This window comes from Cervus canadensis, chromosome 30 (assembly GCF_019320065.1).
Source record: "Cervus canadensis isolate Bull #8, Minnesota chromosome 30, ASM1932006v1, whole genome shotgun sequence".
Taxonomy (NCBI): domain Eukaryota; kingdom Metazoa; phylum Chordata; class Mammalia; order Artiodactyla; family Cervidae; genus Cervus; species Cervus canadensis.
Window position 1 is genome coordinate 42,124,043 of NC_057415.1, and position 21,306 is coordinate 42,145,348.

At 38.9% G+C, this 21,306-nt stretch overlaps 1 protein-coding gene across 1 annotated transcript; it reads right to left on the minus strand.

Annotated features, from left to right (window-relative positions):
• Positions 1-19,457, minus strand: RAB14 (RAB14, member RAS oncogene family). The gene is made up of 8 exons (XM_043452886.1): positions 19,325-19,457; positions 11,918-11,976; positions 10,780-10,833; positions 9,117-9,294; positions 6,496-6,562; positions 3,632-3,719; positions 3,247-3,277; positions 1-2,273 (listed from the first exon to the last, which is right to left on the minus strand). Exons 2-8 carry the CDS (start codon positions 11,967-11,969, stop codon positions 2,096-2,098), a joined length of 648 nt encoding a protein of 215 aa, XP_043308821.1. The 5' UTR covers positions 11,970-11,976; positions 19,325-19,457; the 3' UTR covers positions 1-2,095.
• Positions 19,458-21,306: the final 1,849 nt, after the last annotated feature.

The following is a 21,306-nucleotide window of genomic DNA, read 5'->3' on the forward strand; positions in this document are numbered from 1 at the left end:
TTTAATCTAGATACAGGTACTTTATTTACAAATATTTAGATTAATAGCATTTTGTTACATCGAGTGAAGCGTACAGCAGTCTGGGTAAACCCTGTCACAGCACAGTTAAGACCCACGGTCACCGCCTCTGGGGACCAGGGCGCCGCACCCGAGCAGGCCGCAGGCCTCGTCTGTGACGGCTACCTCATACCCGGTGGGCGGTCTGCTTGCTTGTTTTGTAAATATATACACACACACCAGCAGGTCATGGTCCCTGGGCGAGCCCCTCGTGATGCAACAGTGTCAGCAGAACGGATCACTGGACGTCCTTAACAGAACATACCCGATACACTCCAGGTATCTTGTTTTTTAAAAAAGTTAAACAAAGACAAAAATAAAGATGAGTCCACAAATTAACCAAATCCTATTTTCTGCACATTCCAGTTTTGGCTTTTATTTAACATTGACTATACAATACTCTGGTACTACCACATGTTTACAACCCAGAAAGCAGTATTTTTTACTTTAGTGTCTGTAAATAGGGATTTAAAATGTGTATTTTAAACACAGCAGTTGAGCTGAGGGTGCATTTTATATAATGAGGTTTTACCTATCCTACTTCAAATAACTTCTCAATTCCCAGCCTGAACCATAAACTCAATTAGGAATCAATCAACAGAAGTAAAGAACTTGGTAAAACCTAAGTTTGTTGTCTACAGAAATAAGATTGTTTCCCTTGCAATACAGGATTCTGTCAGTGGCCACACCACCCAGTGCAAAGTAGTAACTTACTTTGTATCAGAGGAACACTGAACACCCTTAGAAACACCTCCCCCTTAAGAAACAATGTATGCCGACGTGACATAAATATACTACAACACAAGGGGTATCTTAAATTATTTCACTGTAGTGTTAAAAATGCACTATTTAAAATCCCTTAACAGCAGACCTGCGGTTCTGGCTGTCTGGTTCAGAATCTTACCATTCCAAGATACAGGTATAAAAGCTTAAAATGTGCAATAAGAAACCCAGCCTTTTTTCTTCTTCTATACAGTAAGGCAAGAAATGCAGCCTGTAATGCAAAATGTTTACAAAAAGAGAAAAGCAGGTTAGCACATTGTTGATTGCACGAGAACAGTTAAGAAAGTCAGCAGGTAAGCACGGTGCAAAGATGGAACAGAATCTGCTAGTGTTAATCCTCTCACGCCAGGGGCTCTTTCCAGCATAAATGTCCCCAAACACCGCCAGCACCAAAGGGTGGGGCCAGTAGATCGTGTGAACAGAAGTTGTGTCTATTTCCTCATGTGAAATGGAAGGGAGTAACATGGTCACATATAGGTCCTACTGTACAAACTGGTATTTTATACTGTTCCAAGGCCAGTAATCAATTTATTTTCTTCATTAAAATAATATACACAGAATGTATTGTTAGTTCGGTTCCTTCAAATTTTATACATATTTACTTTCTGCTAAAGAGAAAAACATAAAATGGTGTAAAAAAAAAAGGATAAAGCTATTAATTAAGCATAAGAAAAAAGATAAATGGATATTTTCCCTGCGCAAGGCTAAGACAAAAGCAAACCGCCTTAAGAAAAACGCCACCCACACAACAGGGAATTTATCCAACAAAAACAAAAGGCTTTGAAGAACCCTTTCTCTATCATCAGAAGTCATTTCACAGCAATAAATTTATGGGTTACAACAGACATACCTGAACAGTTAAAGATGGGAAGAAAGCTTAAGATATCATCAAATTAAACCGTACAATGAGACAAAGCCTTGCCAAAAAGAGGGAGGGGTAAAAAAATCAAGTCCAGCATCAGTGCTCAGTTTAAATCATGGATTGGTGACATACCTATCACGAGGACAATCAAGGGGGAAAAAAAAGTCTAGATTTACCATGCAGGAGAGATTTATTACTCTACTTGCCTTTGATAACCTGATTACATCTAGTTGTTTAGCAGTTTAGTATTGTGTTAAACTGTTTTTACAACAGAGTTGTTTTTTTCTTTTTAATTAAACCCAGTAAGATGTACAGAAGACAGTGAGGCAGTAAAAAGTACTGCTTCCAACAGACAGAGGTGAAAGGTCGAATGAGAGCCCTGCGAGGAGGTCACTAGCAGCCGCAGCCTTCTCTCTGGGGCTGGGGCTCGCTGGTTAGCCGGCCCCCCTGCGGGGCTGAAGGTTTGTGTTGTACACCAGACTCGGCGGCGTTCAGATCCAAGCTTCCATCCTGAATGTTCTGGTAGATCTTCTTGGCTGCCTCAAGGAAAGCATCTTCTACGTTCTCTCCCCTAAGAGGCAATCAACAACTTTACTGGCAAACCATAGCTTTCCACAAAACATACGACATTATACAATGACCTTTTGCTAACCTTTGGTCAACTGCCATGATGTCTTCAACTTAGCCACTGTCATCTAATAAGGGATTACCAGAAGACTGAGCTAAGAGAACAACGTGGGAAAATATTTTCTGTGCAAAGCATATAAACAATACTAAGCTCTTTCTGCAAACCCAATTTGAAACTTTATGTGCTCTAACCATGAAAATGCTATATACTAACATATAATAACTAAGCAGGCCATAATACAGGGTATCCTAAACAGAAACAACATTATCTCCAAACAGTATTCCAGGATTTGTATGGTCTGATTGGCCAAGCATAAACTGTACGTTCTTATCATGCTTGGCCACGTTCACGTTTGACATCGGCCCTTTTAGGACCAACAGTACAGATGAGGCTAATCAAAAAGGGGCTAGCTTCTCACCACTACAAGGAGTATTTGACTTAATAAATGAAGAACTATGATAGGAGTGCTGAGGTTCAATAATGCACGTGGAATAACAATTAGAAATGTTAATTATGCTTCTAATTACTCTTAAGAAGACACTGAATATTTCCTAAAGTCATGCTTTTACTGCAATGAGAAGCATTAAATCAACAGGTTGACCAACCTTGAGTCCAAGATGCCAAATTCAGCCTTGGTTGTAAAGGTCACTTTTAGCCTTTACACAATTTGTGTTAACACAATTTAATTTACTAACCTGTATTACCAATGGGTATAATCAAGGTATAATATTTTAGGGAAAGTAACAAAAAAAGATTATTTTGAAATGTGAAGCAAGCAAAGGGGTTTTTGCTGTTTTCACTGCCATAAGCATTACACACTTACATATTATACATTATACATTTATATACATATATGGTTCTACTTTGAGAAATTTGAATGTAATAAAAATGATCTACTAATTTTAGTCATACTTACGTTTTTGCACTTGCTTCAAGGAACAATAAACCTAAAAATAAAATTCAGACTATGAAGGACATTTCAAATTAACTCACAAGGACATTCTCTTTAGTGACTTCGGAGTAAAAGTTTCCCATCAGCTTTCAGTACTCCTACCACAGTATTTTATGAAAGACTATGAGTTTGAGATGGAGGGAATCTTTATGTCATTAAATAATTCTACTGCCCTCAAAATGAAACTCAAATACAAACGCATTTTGTTATTTCCTCATTCTTCGATCTGAGCAATTTGCACTTAACAAAAGAAAAAACTGTCTAATAATCTGCATTGTCAAAACCCCACTTCTTAGAAATTCTCCCATGTGTGACCCAAAAAAGCCATTAAGTCTCAAAAGAAACCCACCATTTTCTTCAGCAAACTGTTTGGCTTCCTCATACGTCACATCCCTCTGAGCCTCCAGATCTGCTTTATTCCCTATGAGGATTATCACCTGGATCGTAACCGAGAGAGAGACGTCTTACACAAAAGCAACCTTTAAATCAGACATGAACGCTCTAAAATTCAGGTCTAAAAAGGAAACTAAATACTAGCAATTACCCATCAGACAATGACTACAGAATCATGAAGGTATTTCTATGAAGAGGGACAGGGGGATGTCTTCCAGGACACTGCCTGGAAGAGAAGGTTTCTGCCTTTCATTAGAGCGTCCAAAGTTCCTGGGACCCACAGAAAGCTTTAAAACTACTAGTTCAACTTCTGAGGCTAAAAGTAAGGAAATTAATACTCAAATAAAGCAAATAAGGACTTGTTAAAAGATCACTCAAGAGTCTGTGGTAGGCAGACATTAGAATTCAAGTAGAAAACCCAAACTGTGACCTTCAAATCCTGTCCTCCCCTACACTATCCCAAAGCTAGACTAAGTCTGTCGCAACTGACAACAAATGACTGTATCCATGACAGGGGACAAGAGGGGTGGGAGAACGTATGTACAGTGAGTTCAAATTCAAGGCAAATATGTTCCCCTTCAAAACTGACGTAGTAAATCCAGATACTTTAGAAATGGATGGTTTCAACTAAAAGGGTTGTCCATCATTAACTTTTTTTCATGTGAAATTTCAGCCCCTGGCCATCCTTTCAAAAAATGGCGTCCATGAACTATAACTATTTTGACCCAAATGTCCACCTTTAGCATTCTTCAATCACTGTGGACGAGTGCCCACTGAGGATGGGAAAACGTTTTCACATACAGTCCACTAGTCCACTAAAGAATAAGGCAATAACACTTAAAAAATGAAATCAAGTTTTTAAAAAAATCAAAGTTGGTAAAGTCACGATGGCTAAGTAGTACAGGGTCATTATAACACAGGCACTCAGCTTAAGAAATGTTTGTTTAGTGGAAACAACACTGCCTGCTCTCCATTCCTTAAGCATTTCCAAACCATGCTTCCCATCTTCATGAAAGGGGAGGCGTAACCTGGCATGCTACAACATACACTATCAACAAAATTAGAAAGTATGTAACTTTAACATAGAAATCAAAGGCAAAGTTACAGAAAACGTAACGTTTCCACTAGACCTTAAGAGATTTTTTTTCTTTCTTCTATAAGATTCTGGTAAGATTTTAAGAGGCATAAATGAAACCAAGAAGGACATGGCTAATTTTTTTTATTACACTCCTTTAGCGACTCTCTACAATAAGTTGTTTTCTTGCTGTTTTTAATACTTTACTAGAACATAACAAAAGAATCACAGAAGTTTACAGAAGAGTAGAGTTCTTATATGCCTTTCACCAAGCTTCCCCAATACTAGGATCTTACACACTTACTGCACACTCTCAACACCAGGAAACTGACATTGGCACAGTCTACAGTCCTCACTGAGATCTGTTTTACTGTGTATGGTTCTGTGCAATCTTACTGCAGGTATAGATCTGTGTCACCACGATCAGCTTCATCGCTACAAAGGACGTGCTCTGTGCTGCCCTCTTTCCAGTCAGCTCACACCTTTCACCCCCATCACTAACCCCTGGCAACCACAAATCTCCTCTCCAACTCAGTAACTTTTCTTTTTGGGAATGTTTTATATAAATGGAATCATACAGTATGTAATCTTTCGAGACTGACTTTTTCACTCAGCACAACACCCATGAGATCTATTTATCTACAAGTGATTCCCTTATATGGCTGGAGAGCATTCCCCAGAACAGATGCACCAAATTGTCTCACTGTTTACCTTCTGATAGCCATCTAGGTTGTTTCCAGTTTTTGACTTGCAAACACAGCTGTATGAACATTCACCTATAGATCTGTACGTATTCCTACAGTGGGTTTAATGTGATAATGGATAGGAAAGTTCCAGACACAGTTCCTGGCATAAAAGGCACACCATGTTAACTGACTCTTAAAATAATTAAGTTGCTGTTCCCTGATGAAAGCCAGTCTTACCACTGATTACATATTTACTAAACCAGGCCACTGCCAGGTTCTGGGGTACAAAGGCAAGTGAGACCCAGCCTTCCTCTCACAAAGCTCAGGCAGTCACAGCGCAGAGCCTTTCCTCACCTGTTCCTGGAATACCCTCCACAGAATCTACCAAAACCTTTCTACTCCTCCAGTCCCAGCTCACACACCACCTCCTCTGTAAACCTGGGTTCTGCAGACGGCGGCGCCCAGCGCCACACCAGGCGCTCCGCTTTTCAGAGGCTGGCTGTGTCCCCGCAGGAAATCTCCCTGCTGGACTATACTTTTATTGGCCAAAGACCGACACTCTGTGTCGTATACTGCAGAGCCTAGCATGGCAGCTCGTCTTTAAAATCTCAGATAAAGAACTCTTTTCAGACTGGTTATTTCTTTATAATATGCAGAACTGTTTTTATTTTTAATTGAAATTGTATTAAGACTCATGTAGCTGTTAAGAAATAACAGAGATCCCAAGTACACTTTGCCCAGTTTCCTCTAACGGTGACATTTTATGAAACAACGCAGATTAAAGTGAAAGTTTCAGATTTCATAGCCTCCATCTGACATGAAATCACCACCCCTCTCGTAACTTTCATTTTTCTTAAACCACAAACATGAACAAAAACCAAGTGCGAAACCTGGCATAATCCATATTCGAAAAAAGGGTTTAAGTTCAATTAACTTAAGAATAAACATTCTCTCATTCTTAGTACCCAAATACAAAACAAGACCACTTAGCAAATGGCTTTCCTTTCTGGGTCAACTTAGATCTTAAGCTTTTTGTACAACAGACATCATTTAACTTACAGTATTTGGATTGGTGAGATTCCTTGCATCTGTCAACCAGCTGCTTAAGTGATTATATGTACTTCTTCTGCAAAAATTAAAGTTTATTTTTGTGACTGCCACATTCAGTTGCCATTTCAATAGGGAAAAAAAAGAAACTTCATCAAATATATTTTAAATATACACTTAAAAAGTATTTTTGATTTGACTAGACTGTTACCCTAGAGAATTGTGGAATGTAAATATACATTTTTCAAATATCTAGCCAAACCTTTTGTTTTAAACAAACAACGCAATAGTCAACAACTTTGCTAATGACTTACATGTCAGGAGTAAATTATTTACATTTAAAAACATAAACGGACCAATAAGCAAGCAAGGAACAAGATAAAAAATTGATGGAAAATAATTCTGAACTCTGAATTTCAAAAATCAGCTTTAAGAAGATTAATACATTTGACTGGAAACTGAAGTCCCCAGGTATATCAGAGAGTGAGTTTATCCTAACTGTACCAGCAGCTAAATCACTTGGGGATTCAGAATGCCTTATTTCTCCATTTTCTCCAATCTGAGAGTTTAAAAACTCCTGGCTCCTTTGCATTAGCCAAGTAGGACCTAAGACAGCAAACAAATCCAAATAATTTAAAATAATACAGAATATACTACTACTATTAATTAGACTTTACCAAAAAGGTCAAAACATTTTAAAAAAAATTTTTTTTTAAATTTTGATGGTTAAAAATATTTTTAATTTATACAGACTCACAGAACATGAATCTATCAGGTGAGGCAACAGAGGCCCATAAAGAGGCAGAAATGATTTCAGAGCCAGGCGCAGGACCTTCTACAGACACTGTGCCCTTGAAGAGTTTCGAGTTCAGTCTAGTGAACATACTCCATCACCTCCAGCTGCCAGTGTTCATATAAAATCTGATACACTGAACATTTACTCCTTCCCCAAAGAGAACTGAAAAGAACTCCTTACTCAGAATTTCTTTTTACTGTGCTATATCACATTATACACAAACCAACACCCACATGTCAAAAAAAGTCACATAAAAATTTTTTTCCCAGTGTTTTCAACTTTTCTAAGTAAACGATCAAATATAATTTTTAAAAAGCACAAGCCTTATCACTCATGTCTCAGTAGGCTGGAATTAAAAAAAGAACACAGAGAAAAAGCAAAACAATCTACAATATTATACATACATTTAGGTACATATCACCATAGTTAAATTTTATTAATAATGCAGTTTTCAACTATGCAGAGCCTTCAGGAATGCATCCCTCATAAAAAGATGTCCGTACAAATGGCCAGGTTCTTTAGCTGTCTTCCCGCAAAACTATTTACCAGTTGCCTGGCTCCAGTGAAGAGCCTTAAGGCTGTCCCCTCTGTTTTGCCCTGAGACCACCCAATTCAAAAATTCAGTAAAACTTCAAGCACTATAATCATAATCATCCACCATCTTTATTCTAAATAAATAAAACCACCTTAGGAAACACTAAATTAAAGAAACTTAAAGAGTCCCTTTACTGCAGAACTTCTCATTGTGACTCTTTTAAGAGCAATGTAAAGCATTTCCCAAAAGGAGATACACTTGAAAAGTCTGTCACTTGGTCCCACTCACTGAATGCTGTCCGCTGCAGGGGGAGACAAGAGGCACTCTGCTTCAGACACTGCATTAGTATGAGACGTGGTCTAGTTCGTTTTCTAGCTTACAGCAGACAGACAGCACAGTGTTTAATGAAGGGGCACAATCTTCCCAAGTTAAACATTTAGGGTCGGGTTTTGTTATCCTCTATCAATTACTTTTGAGTTTCCATAAATAGCAGAGTTGAAATAAATTCAATCTTGCAGCATGAAGTATCATGAGCTACTTCAATCCATTTTAGGACACAAAAAAATTTAATAAGCAAATATTTCAGATTCAAGTATGAGAATTTTTTTATAATCTACCACGTTGGATTAGCAAAACTACTTAATTCCTTTGCTTGGCCTTATTTTGAAAAGGCATGAACTTTAACACTGCTGCTGCTGCTGCTAAGTCGCTTCAGTCGTGTCTGACTGTGCGACCCCATAGACGGGAGCCCACCAGGCTCCTCCGTCCCTGGGATTCTCCAGGCAAGAACACTGGAGCGGGCTGCCACTGCCTTCTCCAATGCATGCATGCAAGCAAAGTTGCTTCAGTCGTGTCTGACTCTGTGCGACCCTATGGACAGCAGCCCACCAGGCTCCTCCATCCACAGGATTCTCTAGGCAAGAGGCTGAATAGAGTAATTCTTAAAGAGTTGCTTGCTTTCTACTGAAGTGAAAATATTTGGTGTGAAATATTTCACTTCAAATAATTCAACTGATACTGCTTTTCAGAAGAGTATTCTTTCACTAGCTCCACCAGCATCTCCTAAAGTTTTCTTTAGTCTTACCCACTTTCAGATAAGGAAATCAACATGTTATCAATATATCAAATCTCATACACAGCAATTTAGGGGAAAAAAACCATAAAGTCCAAATAATAAAAAGTTCATTTAACAGATACACAATTACAAACTATAGAATGCCTAACAATTTAAAAAAAAAATCACACTGCCTAAAGTAGATTTCCTTTTTCAAGAATGAAGGTTGAAAATCATGAATCTCTTACCTAGTGATGTCATACACCATAAGTGCTCCCGCGGCTCCTCGGTAGTAGCTTCGTGTGACAGCTCTAAACCTCTCCTGTCCTGCTGTATCCCAGATCTGCAGTTTGATTTTTTGGCCACTAACTTCAATTATTCTTGTACCAAATTCAACACCAATTGTGTGAGGACAGTCAGCCATAACTGTTCGGGAAGAAAAGAAATACAATATTCCAACTTGCAGAAAGCTTCAAATTAAAATCAATGGGAAAATGATCCATTAGAAAACCAAAAGACTCATTAATGCTTGTAGGCTATAAACAGATTAAAGCTTGCATGAAAAGAAAAAAATCAGCAAAAATCCTTAAGTAAGGAGTCACAGGGATGTGACTGGAACAAGGCTTAGAAATTTCTGCAAGGAACCAAATAATAAATATTTCACATTTTGCAGGCCAAAAGACCTCTGTTACAAGGACTCCACTCGGCTAAAGCACAAGAGCAGTCACAGACGACACATAAAATAGGCATGACAGCATTCCAGTAAAACTTTATTTCTAAAAACAAGCAGTGCCTGGACTTGGCCCACACATTACTATTTGCTGACCTCTGGACTAAAAGAATCTGCTAATTAAAAATAAGGATTTTAATAAACTCTTCGTAACAACATCATACTATTTAGCCTTCTGACAATTCTAACCTTAATAACAAATTAATGGTTTTAGGACTCTAGCTGTTTTCAGTCAAACAAGTATTTATTCTGTAAAATGTTATCAATACTTCAAAGATGGTCATGAAATTTAGCATGTATTTATAATTATATATCTGCAAGTCTAATCCAATAGGACAAGTCTATTAATCCTTTCTTTATAATCAGGCCACTGGAAACCTATATCCACTATTACTCCTCTACAGTACACAGACCGCTCAACACTTCATAAAATGTTACATTAAGCTAAAAAATGCCACAGAAATAATTTTAACTGTTGGAAACAATTTCAACGATATTTAGCCTATCAGTTACATAAAATAAAATGGCCCCTTCTCCTACCACACAAGACAGAGTAGCACTTTGAATCTAAAATGACCAGTCATGAATGCAGAAAGAATTCAATTTTAAATATTTCCAATCTACTATTATTTAGTTATTAGCAAATGATATATAAGCACATTTCCCCTAATAAGATAATTTCTACAATGGAAAGTCAGAGAACAAGAAAAAGATAATTTAAATTTGAAATTATAGTATATATTTTTATTTTTTAATAGTATATATTTTTAAAACTTAAGTTTATATCAAAGTTTATATATTAAGTTTATATTATATATTATATATAAATATATATTTAAATATATAAATATATATTATATATATTATAAATATATATTTTATATATTATATAAAAGTATAAATATATAAATATAAATATATATAAACTTAATATTATATTAAGTTTATATCAAAACTCTAGTCAACCAAACTATATATGGCATAAAAAAACAACACCATACATATAAGTATACTTCATTTTGTCTGTACCTATTAAAAAATTCACTTCCTAAAGATAAAAGTACATATACATTGGGAAGTTATATTTTATTGCATAGAGTATACTGAAAATAACACATTTTAAAAGGTAGGAAAGTGACAATAAGAATTTACCAATGTTTTATCTTACACATTGAACTTACACTTTTTTTCTGTAAATTGGTGAAGCAAGCAAGATTTTCCTACTCCCATGTCCCCTGTTTAAAAAAAAAGTTTCAAGTGGTAATTACATTTCTCAATTTTATCCTCATAATTATATGCAATGACTGCTACACCTTCTTTACCATATTACATCACAAACCTCTGGGAACTTAAAAGATTTTCATTTTCATAATTTATAATGAGTTCAAAAGATCCTAAACGTAGGTTTTCACTGTGATATATAAATTGACTATTCCCAACCTTCACTGGTTATGAATTATGTCAATAAACAGACACCAGCTGGGAAAAGCTTTTCAACAGAGAAACTGCTCTAACAGTGTTTTTTACTTTAAATTATTGCAACTTTTTGTTTGTTTTTTCCCTTAACCCATATGCATAAAAGCCAAAAAACTCCTAGGAGTGACCAACAGGGCAGCATATAAAAAGCAGAAATAATAAGCTTTGGAAATTTGATTCACTAGATCCCATTTTATCTCATATTTCTTGTAGAATTTCACAAAAGAATGTGCATCACATGAAAACTGTAACAGAACAGGTATCATCTCTGACTGTACTAACAGCAATGTAACCTTTAAAGGTTAAAGGAAGTGTTACAATACAGCCACATAAGCTCAACATTAAACCAAACTAGTATGAAGAATTAACAGGAAAATACGTATATTTCAACTTACTCTTACATATGGATAAACAGCACTGTTTTAATTTGAACTAAATCTTCTTGAAAGTTGATTAAGAGAAAAACTACCATTATATTTCATGTATCTTACACAATTATTCTGAATTTTTATCAATTTTTGGAATCCAGGGGGCTCTGAGAAATTTCATGATATTTTTGGAATGTATCAATGCTCCTAGGAAATTAATCTCATTCCCAGTATTAACCTTCAGGTAGCCCTCAAGAAAAAACAACATCACTTCAAAGGTAGCCAGCCTTTGTACCTAGGGTCACAAAGCAACTGGTACATCATTGATGAAAAATAAATCCTACCAAAGGAGTTTTAATTTTGCAGTGAAAAAGACAAGTATTCACTTCCCCTGGGGTACTATGTTAAGTATTAGCATATAAACATTTTGCATTTTAACCTTTGGAGAACAAGAGTATAAGTTAAGTAAACTTACCAATAATAATATATTTAAAGATGTAAGAGTAGTTGTACGGTGCAGTTGCCATGGTGGCACTAGAAACAAACAAAATTGAGTTACTTCAGGGAAAAGTGTGCCCGTGTTACCCAAGCTGTGATCCTGCACAGACACACAGATACACCACAGTGCCCATCAACAAAACGGAGGTTACATGTCAGAAGAGCTGCATTCCCCAAATTAATCACACACACAGATTCTCTTGGATGAACACTGCTTCAACACTCTCAAATATTATCCACAGAAATAGAACATATATCAAAACAATTCCTGTATTTCACTTTAGGAAATACCAGATAAGAAATGCTACTCTGGAAAATTTCCATCAAGGAAATCTTTATAAACTTAAGTTTAAATAGTATCATCATGAATAGTCCTCCTCTGTTAAGGTCTCCATTGCTGTTAACTCATCAAGTCTAATGATCTATTTGTTTGGAACACTTTGATTTTACAATAGAATGTTGTAAAAAGTAACCACCAACTTATAAATACAAAATAACCTTTTCACTCTACTTGAAATAATCATAACACCTGAAGAAAAAGTAATCATATTATTTCTAAGCGAAATATCAGAAATAGAACCACATGAAACTGCTTTTGTTGTAGATTTTTTTTTAAAGCCAATCATTGATAATTTCATACAGTTCCTAATATAGCATTTGAAGGTTAACAATATACCAAATGCCTGTTATATATTTTTCCAGGAGTTAAGAGAAATAATGAAATAGTGTGCTTGTAAAATTTGAAAGTTTATGTATTACAACATATGTTTGAAGATCACAGCTCATTTCTCACCCCCAGAGAAGATTTTAACCTAAAGAAATCTAATTTCTCTCCTACTTTTAATAACTTTAAAAAAACCTCTCCAATTTATTCAAATCTTGACTGTGTCTGACACCGTGCTAGCTCCTAGAGAAATATGAGGTGAATTCTAATACTGGTAATAACTTACAATAAACTTTATTCCCCAATAAAACTGAAAGAAAAAAATTTATTCTCAAAGCAGTTTTCAGCTGAAGATAAAAAATTCTTTATAAATATGAAGGTTTAACCTCATTTTAAAAAAAACTGATTTTCCAATATTTTTTTAATCTGGTTTTTACTGTTCTAGCCAACTGTCACATACACAAGCCAGATATTTAACAGGATTGGGGAAATTCATTTACTGAAATTAACAGCTTACTACATGTTATATTTCAAATAAAATTTCTAAGTAATAAAATTTAACTTGCAGAAAAAGTACATATTTAAAATAAGTGAATTATTGTTATTAGGGAAGAGAAAGCTGTTAATTACAGTAAATTACCAGATAATCATTTCACACAATATAGGCTTCCTACTTAGCTGTATGAATTACATTCAACAGAACTGGGACATGCTGTAACACATTTATCATCAGTCACATCACAGAAAACTCCCTTGACCAGTTCTTTCAGAAAAGAAAGTATTTCTAGTTAAAGTAACCGTGATTCTGAACATCATACATTACTATGATTGATTTCCTTTTTCCAGAAACAAGAATGACCTTGGTCCTGAGGTTCAAACTGGTCTGTACTACTCACCAAATTTTGAAGACAAGAAAAAGAATCATCTCTCACAATAAGAATGGTATATAAAGGTTATTAATTTCTTCTTGGGCTGCATTCCCTTCAGGTTTCTCTCTTCTAATTCATTTTTAACTTCTCTTTTAAACTTCTTTTTCCCCATTCAAACTTGGGGAAAAGTAATTAGTCATCTTTAAATGACTGCTACTCTCATGGGTCTCCTATGATGTTGCTATATCTTTTCTTTCTTCTAACTTAGTTATAGCAGTACATACTATGCTTCCTTTCATTTTATTATGTTAAAACTGTGGACTCTTAACAATCCCAGTTTCTACCTGAAATGCTCTAAAGGCTAATCATGAAATTATAAACCAATTCTAGTTGCACTAATTTGTGTACTTGCTAATTAATCATACAAGTATTTGTTAATATCTGAGATGCCTGATTTTGAAATTTTATTTCCAACCATTAATTAGTATGCTATTTACAAATAAAAGAGAATTATGATTTCAGACTGAAAGCCAGCACCCTGTTCTCCACTTCACCACCCAATTTTCTGGTTAAGTTTCTTAAACATTACAATAAAGATCCTAAAAAGCAGAGTTAAAGGAGAACTACTCAAACTAACTAACTGCAGTAGACAGGCAGGCAAAAACTATCAAGCACTGCAGCAACTAACACAAGGTTTAAAAAGACTCCCATCGTTACTGACATAGTTCACTCAAAATTATGTATTTGCAACAGAACCATGTTCAAGTGGCCCCTTTTTAACTATGCTTGGGGCTTCCCTGGTGGCTAAGGTGGTGAACAATCTGCCTGCAATGCAGGACACCTGGGTTCCATTCCTGGGTTGGGAAGACCCCCTGGAGAAAGGCATGGCTACCCCACTCTAGTATTTTTGCCTGGAGAATTCCATGGACAGAGGAGCCTGGTAAGCTACAGTCCATGGGGTCGCAAAGAGTTGGAGAGGACTGAACACTTTCCCTTATTAATACTGTTTTAGCAAAGGATTTCTCAACCTCATCTTGTGAACATAAAACATATACCACTATGAAGGTAAGAAATATATTTAAATGGAGTATGCTACTGAATGAAACTCTACAACGGGTGTGTTTTTTTTTCACTTCACAACAGCATGGATCTAATTCCAGGTCAATACATATAGACCTAATGGTTACTAAATGCATGTTAAACACTAATCACTGTTGTGCCAAAATAGAATCACATTGTCTCCATCTACTGAATCAGACAGTGTTCCAAATAGAACTATACATATAAATGACTAGTTTTGAAATGTACAAATACAGAGGAAGGTAGGCACTTTCAAATACTGCGCTTGTGGGAATCTGAAGTGCCAAAATATTTTGACTAAATAAAGTACATCGGTACTATGAAATGATACACATCTAATTGAAAAACCATTTAGATATATGCATTAACCTGGAAGCATATTCACGATTTTAAGTGAAAAAAAAAAAAAAAAAGCATGCTGCAGAGTTCCATGAGATAACATATACCCATTTTTAAAGACATACACACACTCAATCCTATATACATACAATATAGAAGGATACACACCAAACTGTAAAAAATTAACACATGGAATGAAAGAGAAAAAAGGAAGGGGAAAGCTATTAACTTTTTTTACATATCACTAAGAAAGAAAGTGAAGTTGCTCAGTAGTGTCCAACTCTTTGCAACCCTATGGACTGTAGCCTTCCAGGCTCCTCTGTACATGGGACTCTCCCAGGCAAGAATATCAGAGTGGGTTGCCATTTTCTTCTCCAGAGGATCTTCCCAACCCAGGGATCGAACCCAGGTCTTCCACATTGCAGGCAGACCCTCTGAGCCACCAGGGAAGCCCTTATCTATCACTGAGAGGACACTATAAGCATCTGCTATATTCATTAGTAATACTCTAAAATATTAAAAGTAAAAAAAAAAAAGGACTGTTAAAATATTTTAAGCATCTTTACATATAATTGTAATGTGAAACAAGAACAAACAAAAAACCCCAGTCATAATATTTCCAACATTACTTCCACATTTACCAATAACATGGGGAACATCACATGAAGTGACTCGTGATCAGATTCAAAAAACAATCAAAAGGGGAATTCCCTGGACGTCCAGGGTCTATGACTCTGCTTTCACTGCTGAGGGCCCAGGTTCAATCCCTGGTCGGGGGAACTAAGATCCTAGAAGGCCCCTGGTGCTGCCAAAAATAAAAACAAAACAAAAGACAAAAAAACTCTCCCAACAGCTCTAACTCCCAATAATGGAGTGTATTTTTTCATTTTCTTATGGTTTGACTCCTTGCTATATTAACTTACACACTTGTCTAATCCTTTCACAGCTGTTACACAGCTATTCTATTCCACTCTTAGGACATCAGGTGTTACTGTGTAATTTCTATATAATCGATTCAAGACAACAAAGGAAAAAAGCAACCCCTAAATAAAAATATTCTGGATGACTTAAATTCTGACCCTTATTGTTTAAGTGAGGCTTTTTTATACATGAAAAATGCTGTTAAAAACACCTGAACCAAGATAAACTGCTTTTGTGATTCCAATATAAAAATATTTTAAAAATTGTTAGGTTTTGACAATACAGTAATGATCAAAAAAATACATATATATATTTATATTTATATTTATATATGGGCCCTCCCTTCATGGAACTCAAGAAGAGAAGCACTTTGGTGTGTTTACAAGACCACTCAAGTGGACTGCTACTTGATTTGTCAGTCAAGTGGACACAAAACTTTGGGAGTTAATCTATTAAACTAATCAAAGTATGTGGTCAATTTCCTGTCCTCAACCTTAAAGCAACCTCTGAAAATAACCCACTCATTTCCGAGACTCACCTAAAAATCACCTCAGTTTTGACAAAATATTTAATGTCACACTTTTTTATAAATTAATGTGGTAAGAAAAAAGTTTTTCTCCATGTGTTAAGAGAAAGACAAAATTTTTCAGCTAATTATGATGGCACGCTGTGAATAGGAAATAAAGTAATACTGTACCTCTGTCCACAGAAGGAAAGTATTCACGAGAAAAAACAAAAGTAAAACCCTGCACTTAGAATTAAAAGGATCAGAAATAATGAAAAATTTACTGAGGAAAGGATGTCTGAGATTTGCTTCAAAATAATTTGGTAGATGGAAAAGAATCTAAAGTAGAGTGGGAAGGACTTTCCTGGTGGCGCAGTGGATAAGAATCCACCTGTCAATGTCAGGGACATTGGTTCGATCCCTGGTCCAGGATGATCCCACTTACCCGGGAGCAACTAAGCCCATACACCACAACTACTGAAGCCCGAGCGCCCTGGAGCCTGTGCTCCTCAACAAGAGGAGCCACTGCGCCAAGAAGTCTGCACTGCAACGAACACCCCGCTCAGTCAAAAATAAAAATCAACAGAATTTTAAGAAGTAAATAAAAATAATTGTAACAGAGAGTGGATATATGTATATGTAAAACAGATTCACTTTTCTGTACAGCAGAAACGAGTACAACATTGTAAATCAACTATAGTCCAATAAAAAGTTTTTCAAAAATAATAATTTGGTGGAGAGGGTACAAGTATATATAGATGAAATAAGACGGAGCACTGTTGACACTGGATAATGGGTATGTGAAAGCTCAATATACTACTCTATTCTGCATATGTTAAAAACTATCTAGAAGAAAAAGTTTCTTAAAAGTATAGTATCTTTGATATCTCTACTGGTACACTGCTTTCTCCAGTAATGCACAGCATTCTTAATCATAAAAAATGTTTCAAGTTTAAAAAAATGAAACCTATCTCAGTAGCCCTAGTTTTAAAGTAACTTATTTGCCTTACACAAAGTTTCCTCTAATTGTATCTTACTAAAATTATGCAAAGATATTTAATACTGATAAAAATCAGTTGTAAAAACACCCCATATTCTGTTGCAAGGTTGCAGAATGCACAACAATGAAGTTTAACATGAAATGTAAAAAAAAAAAAAAAAGTTTTTAAGTGTAGCTTTAATTCCAAGGGAATTTTTTAGGTTATTAAATTTCTAAAGGTTTTACATCTTTACAGTAACTGCCATTTAGTGAGTGCCTAATATGTCAGCTACTTTATAAGCAATCTCTAATTCTAAAAACTCACTTTACAAATAAGGAAACCAGCTCAGAGAGGAGATACATCCATGCTCATATATTACTAAAGGGAAAGCTAAGATTAAGGCTCAGATCTAACTCGACAGCTCTCCATGTTCCTCTCCCTCACTCAACAAATACTAGACACTCACTACTAGCCTGGCACTGTCAGAGACAATGGGAGCTGACCAAACTTTAAGCAATGTGCTAAGGGTTTTAAACCCCACTTAAATCTTCACAACAACTCCAAAATGTAGGTACAGTTATCCCTTGTATGGATAAGGACGCTTAGTCTGAAGAAGTGAAGTAACTTGCTTGAGGTCACTAGGAAGTGGCAGTATTGGAGCAGGAACCTTCCAAAACTCCTGACCACTACAAGTCTCAAAGGCATGACCAAGTAAATGGGTGTAAGCAGAAAACTGCAGAAAAATTCTGCAGTCTTGACGAATGGGGGAGTGGGAACTGGGTTACTGCAAGGTCAAATTTGTCCTCGACAACCACACCGAAATACTAGGCAGTTCTGACGGTAATGAAGGGAGCAGTAAACTTTGCAGGACTTCAAATCTGGACTCTTGACACTCGCTGTGGGACCGCCAGGAAAGCATTTGCCCTCTGGGAACTCCAGTTTCTTCTTCAAACATAAAACGGAAATCTTGTCATCTTTCCTCTGGGGTTGTCAGAGAACTAGCAGTGTAGTGGCCAACAGACTTTGGGTTACAAAGGAGAAATCAGCTGTTATCCAAACGCAAACGTAGGAAAAAGGGAATGAGACTGTAGCTACATTTTCAGTGGTCATGTCTGTAGCCCTGGCCTAACCTGAGTTTGCATGTACCATCATTAAGCAGCCACATGGCACTTCCACACCTCAGTTTCCTCACCTGGGGGATGAAGATACTCTACTTACCACCCAGAGCAATGTGAAGCAAGCTAAACCTGCGGGTCTCGATACCTAAAATCCGCGTCTAGCACACAGTAAAGAGCAAACCACCGAAACACACTTAGCTCCGCCTTCTTTGCTTAAATTCTAGAAAGGCCAAAAACTTTTTGTCCTCGTTATTTCCACACGCTACCCACGATCGAGACCTTACAGGATGCCACAGACATTACAGAGCTTCCCTCAAACCAGAACCTCGCCGCACGGACCCCCAGACCCCCGCCCAGCCCGAGTCCATGACAGTCTACCCCCACCGGCAAGGACGCCGGAGTCGGTCCGAGACGCCGGCGGGGCTCCGGGCGGCCGCCTTTTGTGCTCGGGGCCCGACGTGGCCGATGGGCCAGGGGACGCCACGTTCGGGGCTCGCGGGCTGCAGGGCGGCGCGGCTCGAGCGGACAGACCCGGCGGGGGGAGGTCGGCGGCGGCAAGGAGACGGGGGCCCGCGGGAGGTGCGAATCGGCCCAGGCCGGCCGGAGAGGCGGGGAAGGCGACGCCGCACACACCCTTCCACATGCCGCGCCCGGGGCCCGCCGCTGGGCGGGGAGGACCCAGACTCCCGCGGGCGCCTCGGGGGGACACCCTCGCCCCCGCACGGACTCCTGTCAGGCCCTGCGCCGCGAAACCCACAGCCGACCCCGGGCTCGCTGCGGCCTGACACCGCCCGCCCCGCGGCGCCTCGCGCCCGCGCTCACAGCCCGCCGTCGCCCCCATCGCTGACCCCAGGAGAGCCCAGCGAGGAGACCCCGGCCGGCCGGACACTGCGGAAGGCCTGGGTTACCTGGGGGGTTGCTGGTGGCTGGGCAGCTTTCCGGGCGGGAGGGGGGCGTCAGGACGAGGAAGAGAGGAGGGCGGGCGCAGCGGGAGAGGGGCGGGGGCGGCCGGCCGAGGCCCGGGCAGGCAGCGGGCAGGCCGAGGAGCTGCAGACGCGCCGGCGGCAGTGGCGGTGGCAGCGGCGACTGCTCCCGCGGCTCCCTCAGGATCTTCCTCGGGCTGGTCCAAGATGGCGGCGCTCCCTGCACAGGGTTTCCTGTCACCCTCGCAATGGGTCGGACCACAAAAGAAGGGGGGAGGAGGATGCGCGCGCAGCCGGAGGAGCCCGGAAGAGGGTGGCCGGCGCCCGGCCTGTTGGCCACGCCCCTTCCTCAGTCCTCCCCTCTGGACTCGCCGCGACGCCGCCGAGCCCGCCCCACTGGTCCCCACGCCAGAGGGGGCGGAGGCAGGCACTCACGCGCACGCGCAGTCTCTTGCCCTCCCCTCCTGGGGACGCTACTGCGCAGGTCCCCGTAGGACCTGCTGAAGTACGTCTGGGTCGTGCAGGTCTAGGATTGTTGCGCTGGGGACTTTTTACTTTTTACCATTTTTACTGTCAGCAACTGTCACTTAATGCACGCGTGCCGTACACCGGCCACTATGCTAAGCACACATTTACTGCACTCATTCAACATGTATGTATTGAGCGTTTCGTACCTAACGGTGAACACGCTAGGTCCCTGTCCAACTGCCCCAGGAGGTGCATATCCCCATTTTTACTGATGGTAAAACGGTGGCTCAGACTGAGCAAGTCACTTGTCCAAGATCATGCAGCTAGGAAATTACACTTCCTGCTCAGTTTCACCTCTGTCCCTTACAGGCTCCCTTTGAGGGGTACCTTTAATGAAAGAGAACTTGTGATATTTTTCAGAATTTGGCCACCACCTACCCTCTTCCAGATTAGTCTTCTGTATCACTTTCCTCGAAAGTTTAGTGAGAAACGCTGGGCTGGAGGAAGCACAAGCTGAAATCAAGACTGCCTCGAGAAATATCAATAACCTCAGATATGCAGGTAACTCCATCCTTATGGCAGAAAGTGAAAAAGAACTAAAGAGCCTCTTGATGAAAGTGAAAGAGGAGAATGAAAAAGTTGGCTTAAAGCTTACCATTCAGAAAACTAAGATCATGGCGTCCGGTCCCATCACTTCATGGCAAATAGATAGGGAAACAGTGGAAACAGTGGCTGACTTTATTTTTCTGGGCTCCAAAATCACTGCAGATGGTGATTGCAGCCATGAAATTAAAAGATGCTTACTCCTTCGAAGGAAAGTTATGACCAACCTAGACAGCATATTGAAAAGCAGAGACATTACTTTGCCAACAAAGGTCCGTCTAGTCAAGGTTATGGTTTTTCCAGTGGTCATGTATGGATGTGAGAGTTGGACTATAAGGAAAGATGAGTGCCGAAGGATTGATGCTTTTGAACTGTGGTGTTGGAGAAGACTCTTGAGAGTCCCTTGGACAGCAAGGATATCCAACCAGTCCATCCTAAAGTAAATCAGTCCCGAATATTCATTGGAAGGACTGATGCTGAAGCTGAAACTCCAGTACTTTGGCCACCTGATGCGAAGAGCTGACTCATTTGAAAAGACCCTGATGCTGGGGAAGATTGAGGGCAGGAGGAGAAGGAAATGACAGAGGATGAGATGGTTAGCTGGCATCACCGACTCAATGAACATGGATGGGTTTGGGTGGACTCCGGGAGTTGGTGATGGACAGGAAGACGTGGCGTGCTGCTGTTCATGGGGTCGCAGACTCGGACACGACTGAGCGACTGAAATGAATTGAACGTGCAAGACCACATTCTGACTTTCATGGGCCCTGGGCACTTTTGCTTTGTGCTTGTGGATATATGTTGCTTAAAACTTAACATTCGGAAAACAAAGATCATGGCGTCTGGTCCCATCACTTCATGGCAAATACATGGGGAAACAATGGAAAAAGTGACAG

Excerpts from the sequence above, each read along its gene's own strand:
- RAB14 (XM_043452886.1), bottom strand. The coding sequence starts at position 11,969 with ATGGCAACTGCACCGTACAACTACTCTTACATCTTTAAATATATTATT. Across the intron at positions 3,720-6,495 it reads ATCTCACCAATCCAAATACT|GTGATAATCCTCATAGGGAA; the intron begins GTAAGTTAAATG and ends GTTACGATCCAG. Across the intron at positions 3,278-3,631 it reads ACAGTTTGCTGAAGAAAATG|GTTTATTGTTCCTTGAAGCA; the intron begins GTGGGTTTCTTT and ends TTTTATTTTTAG.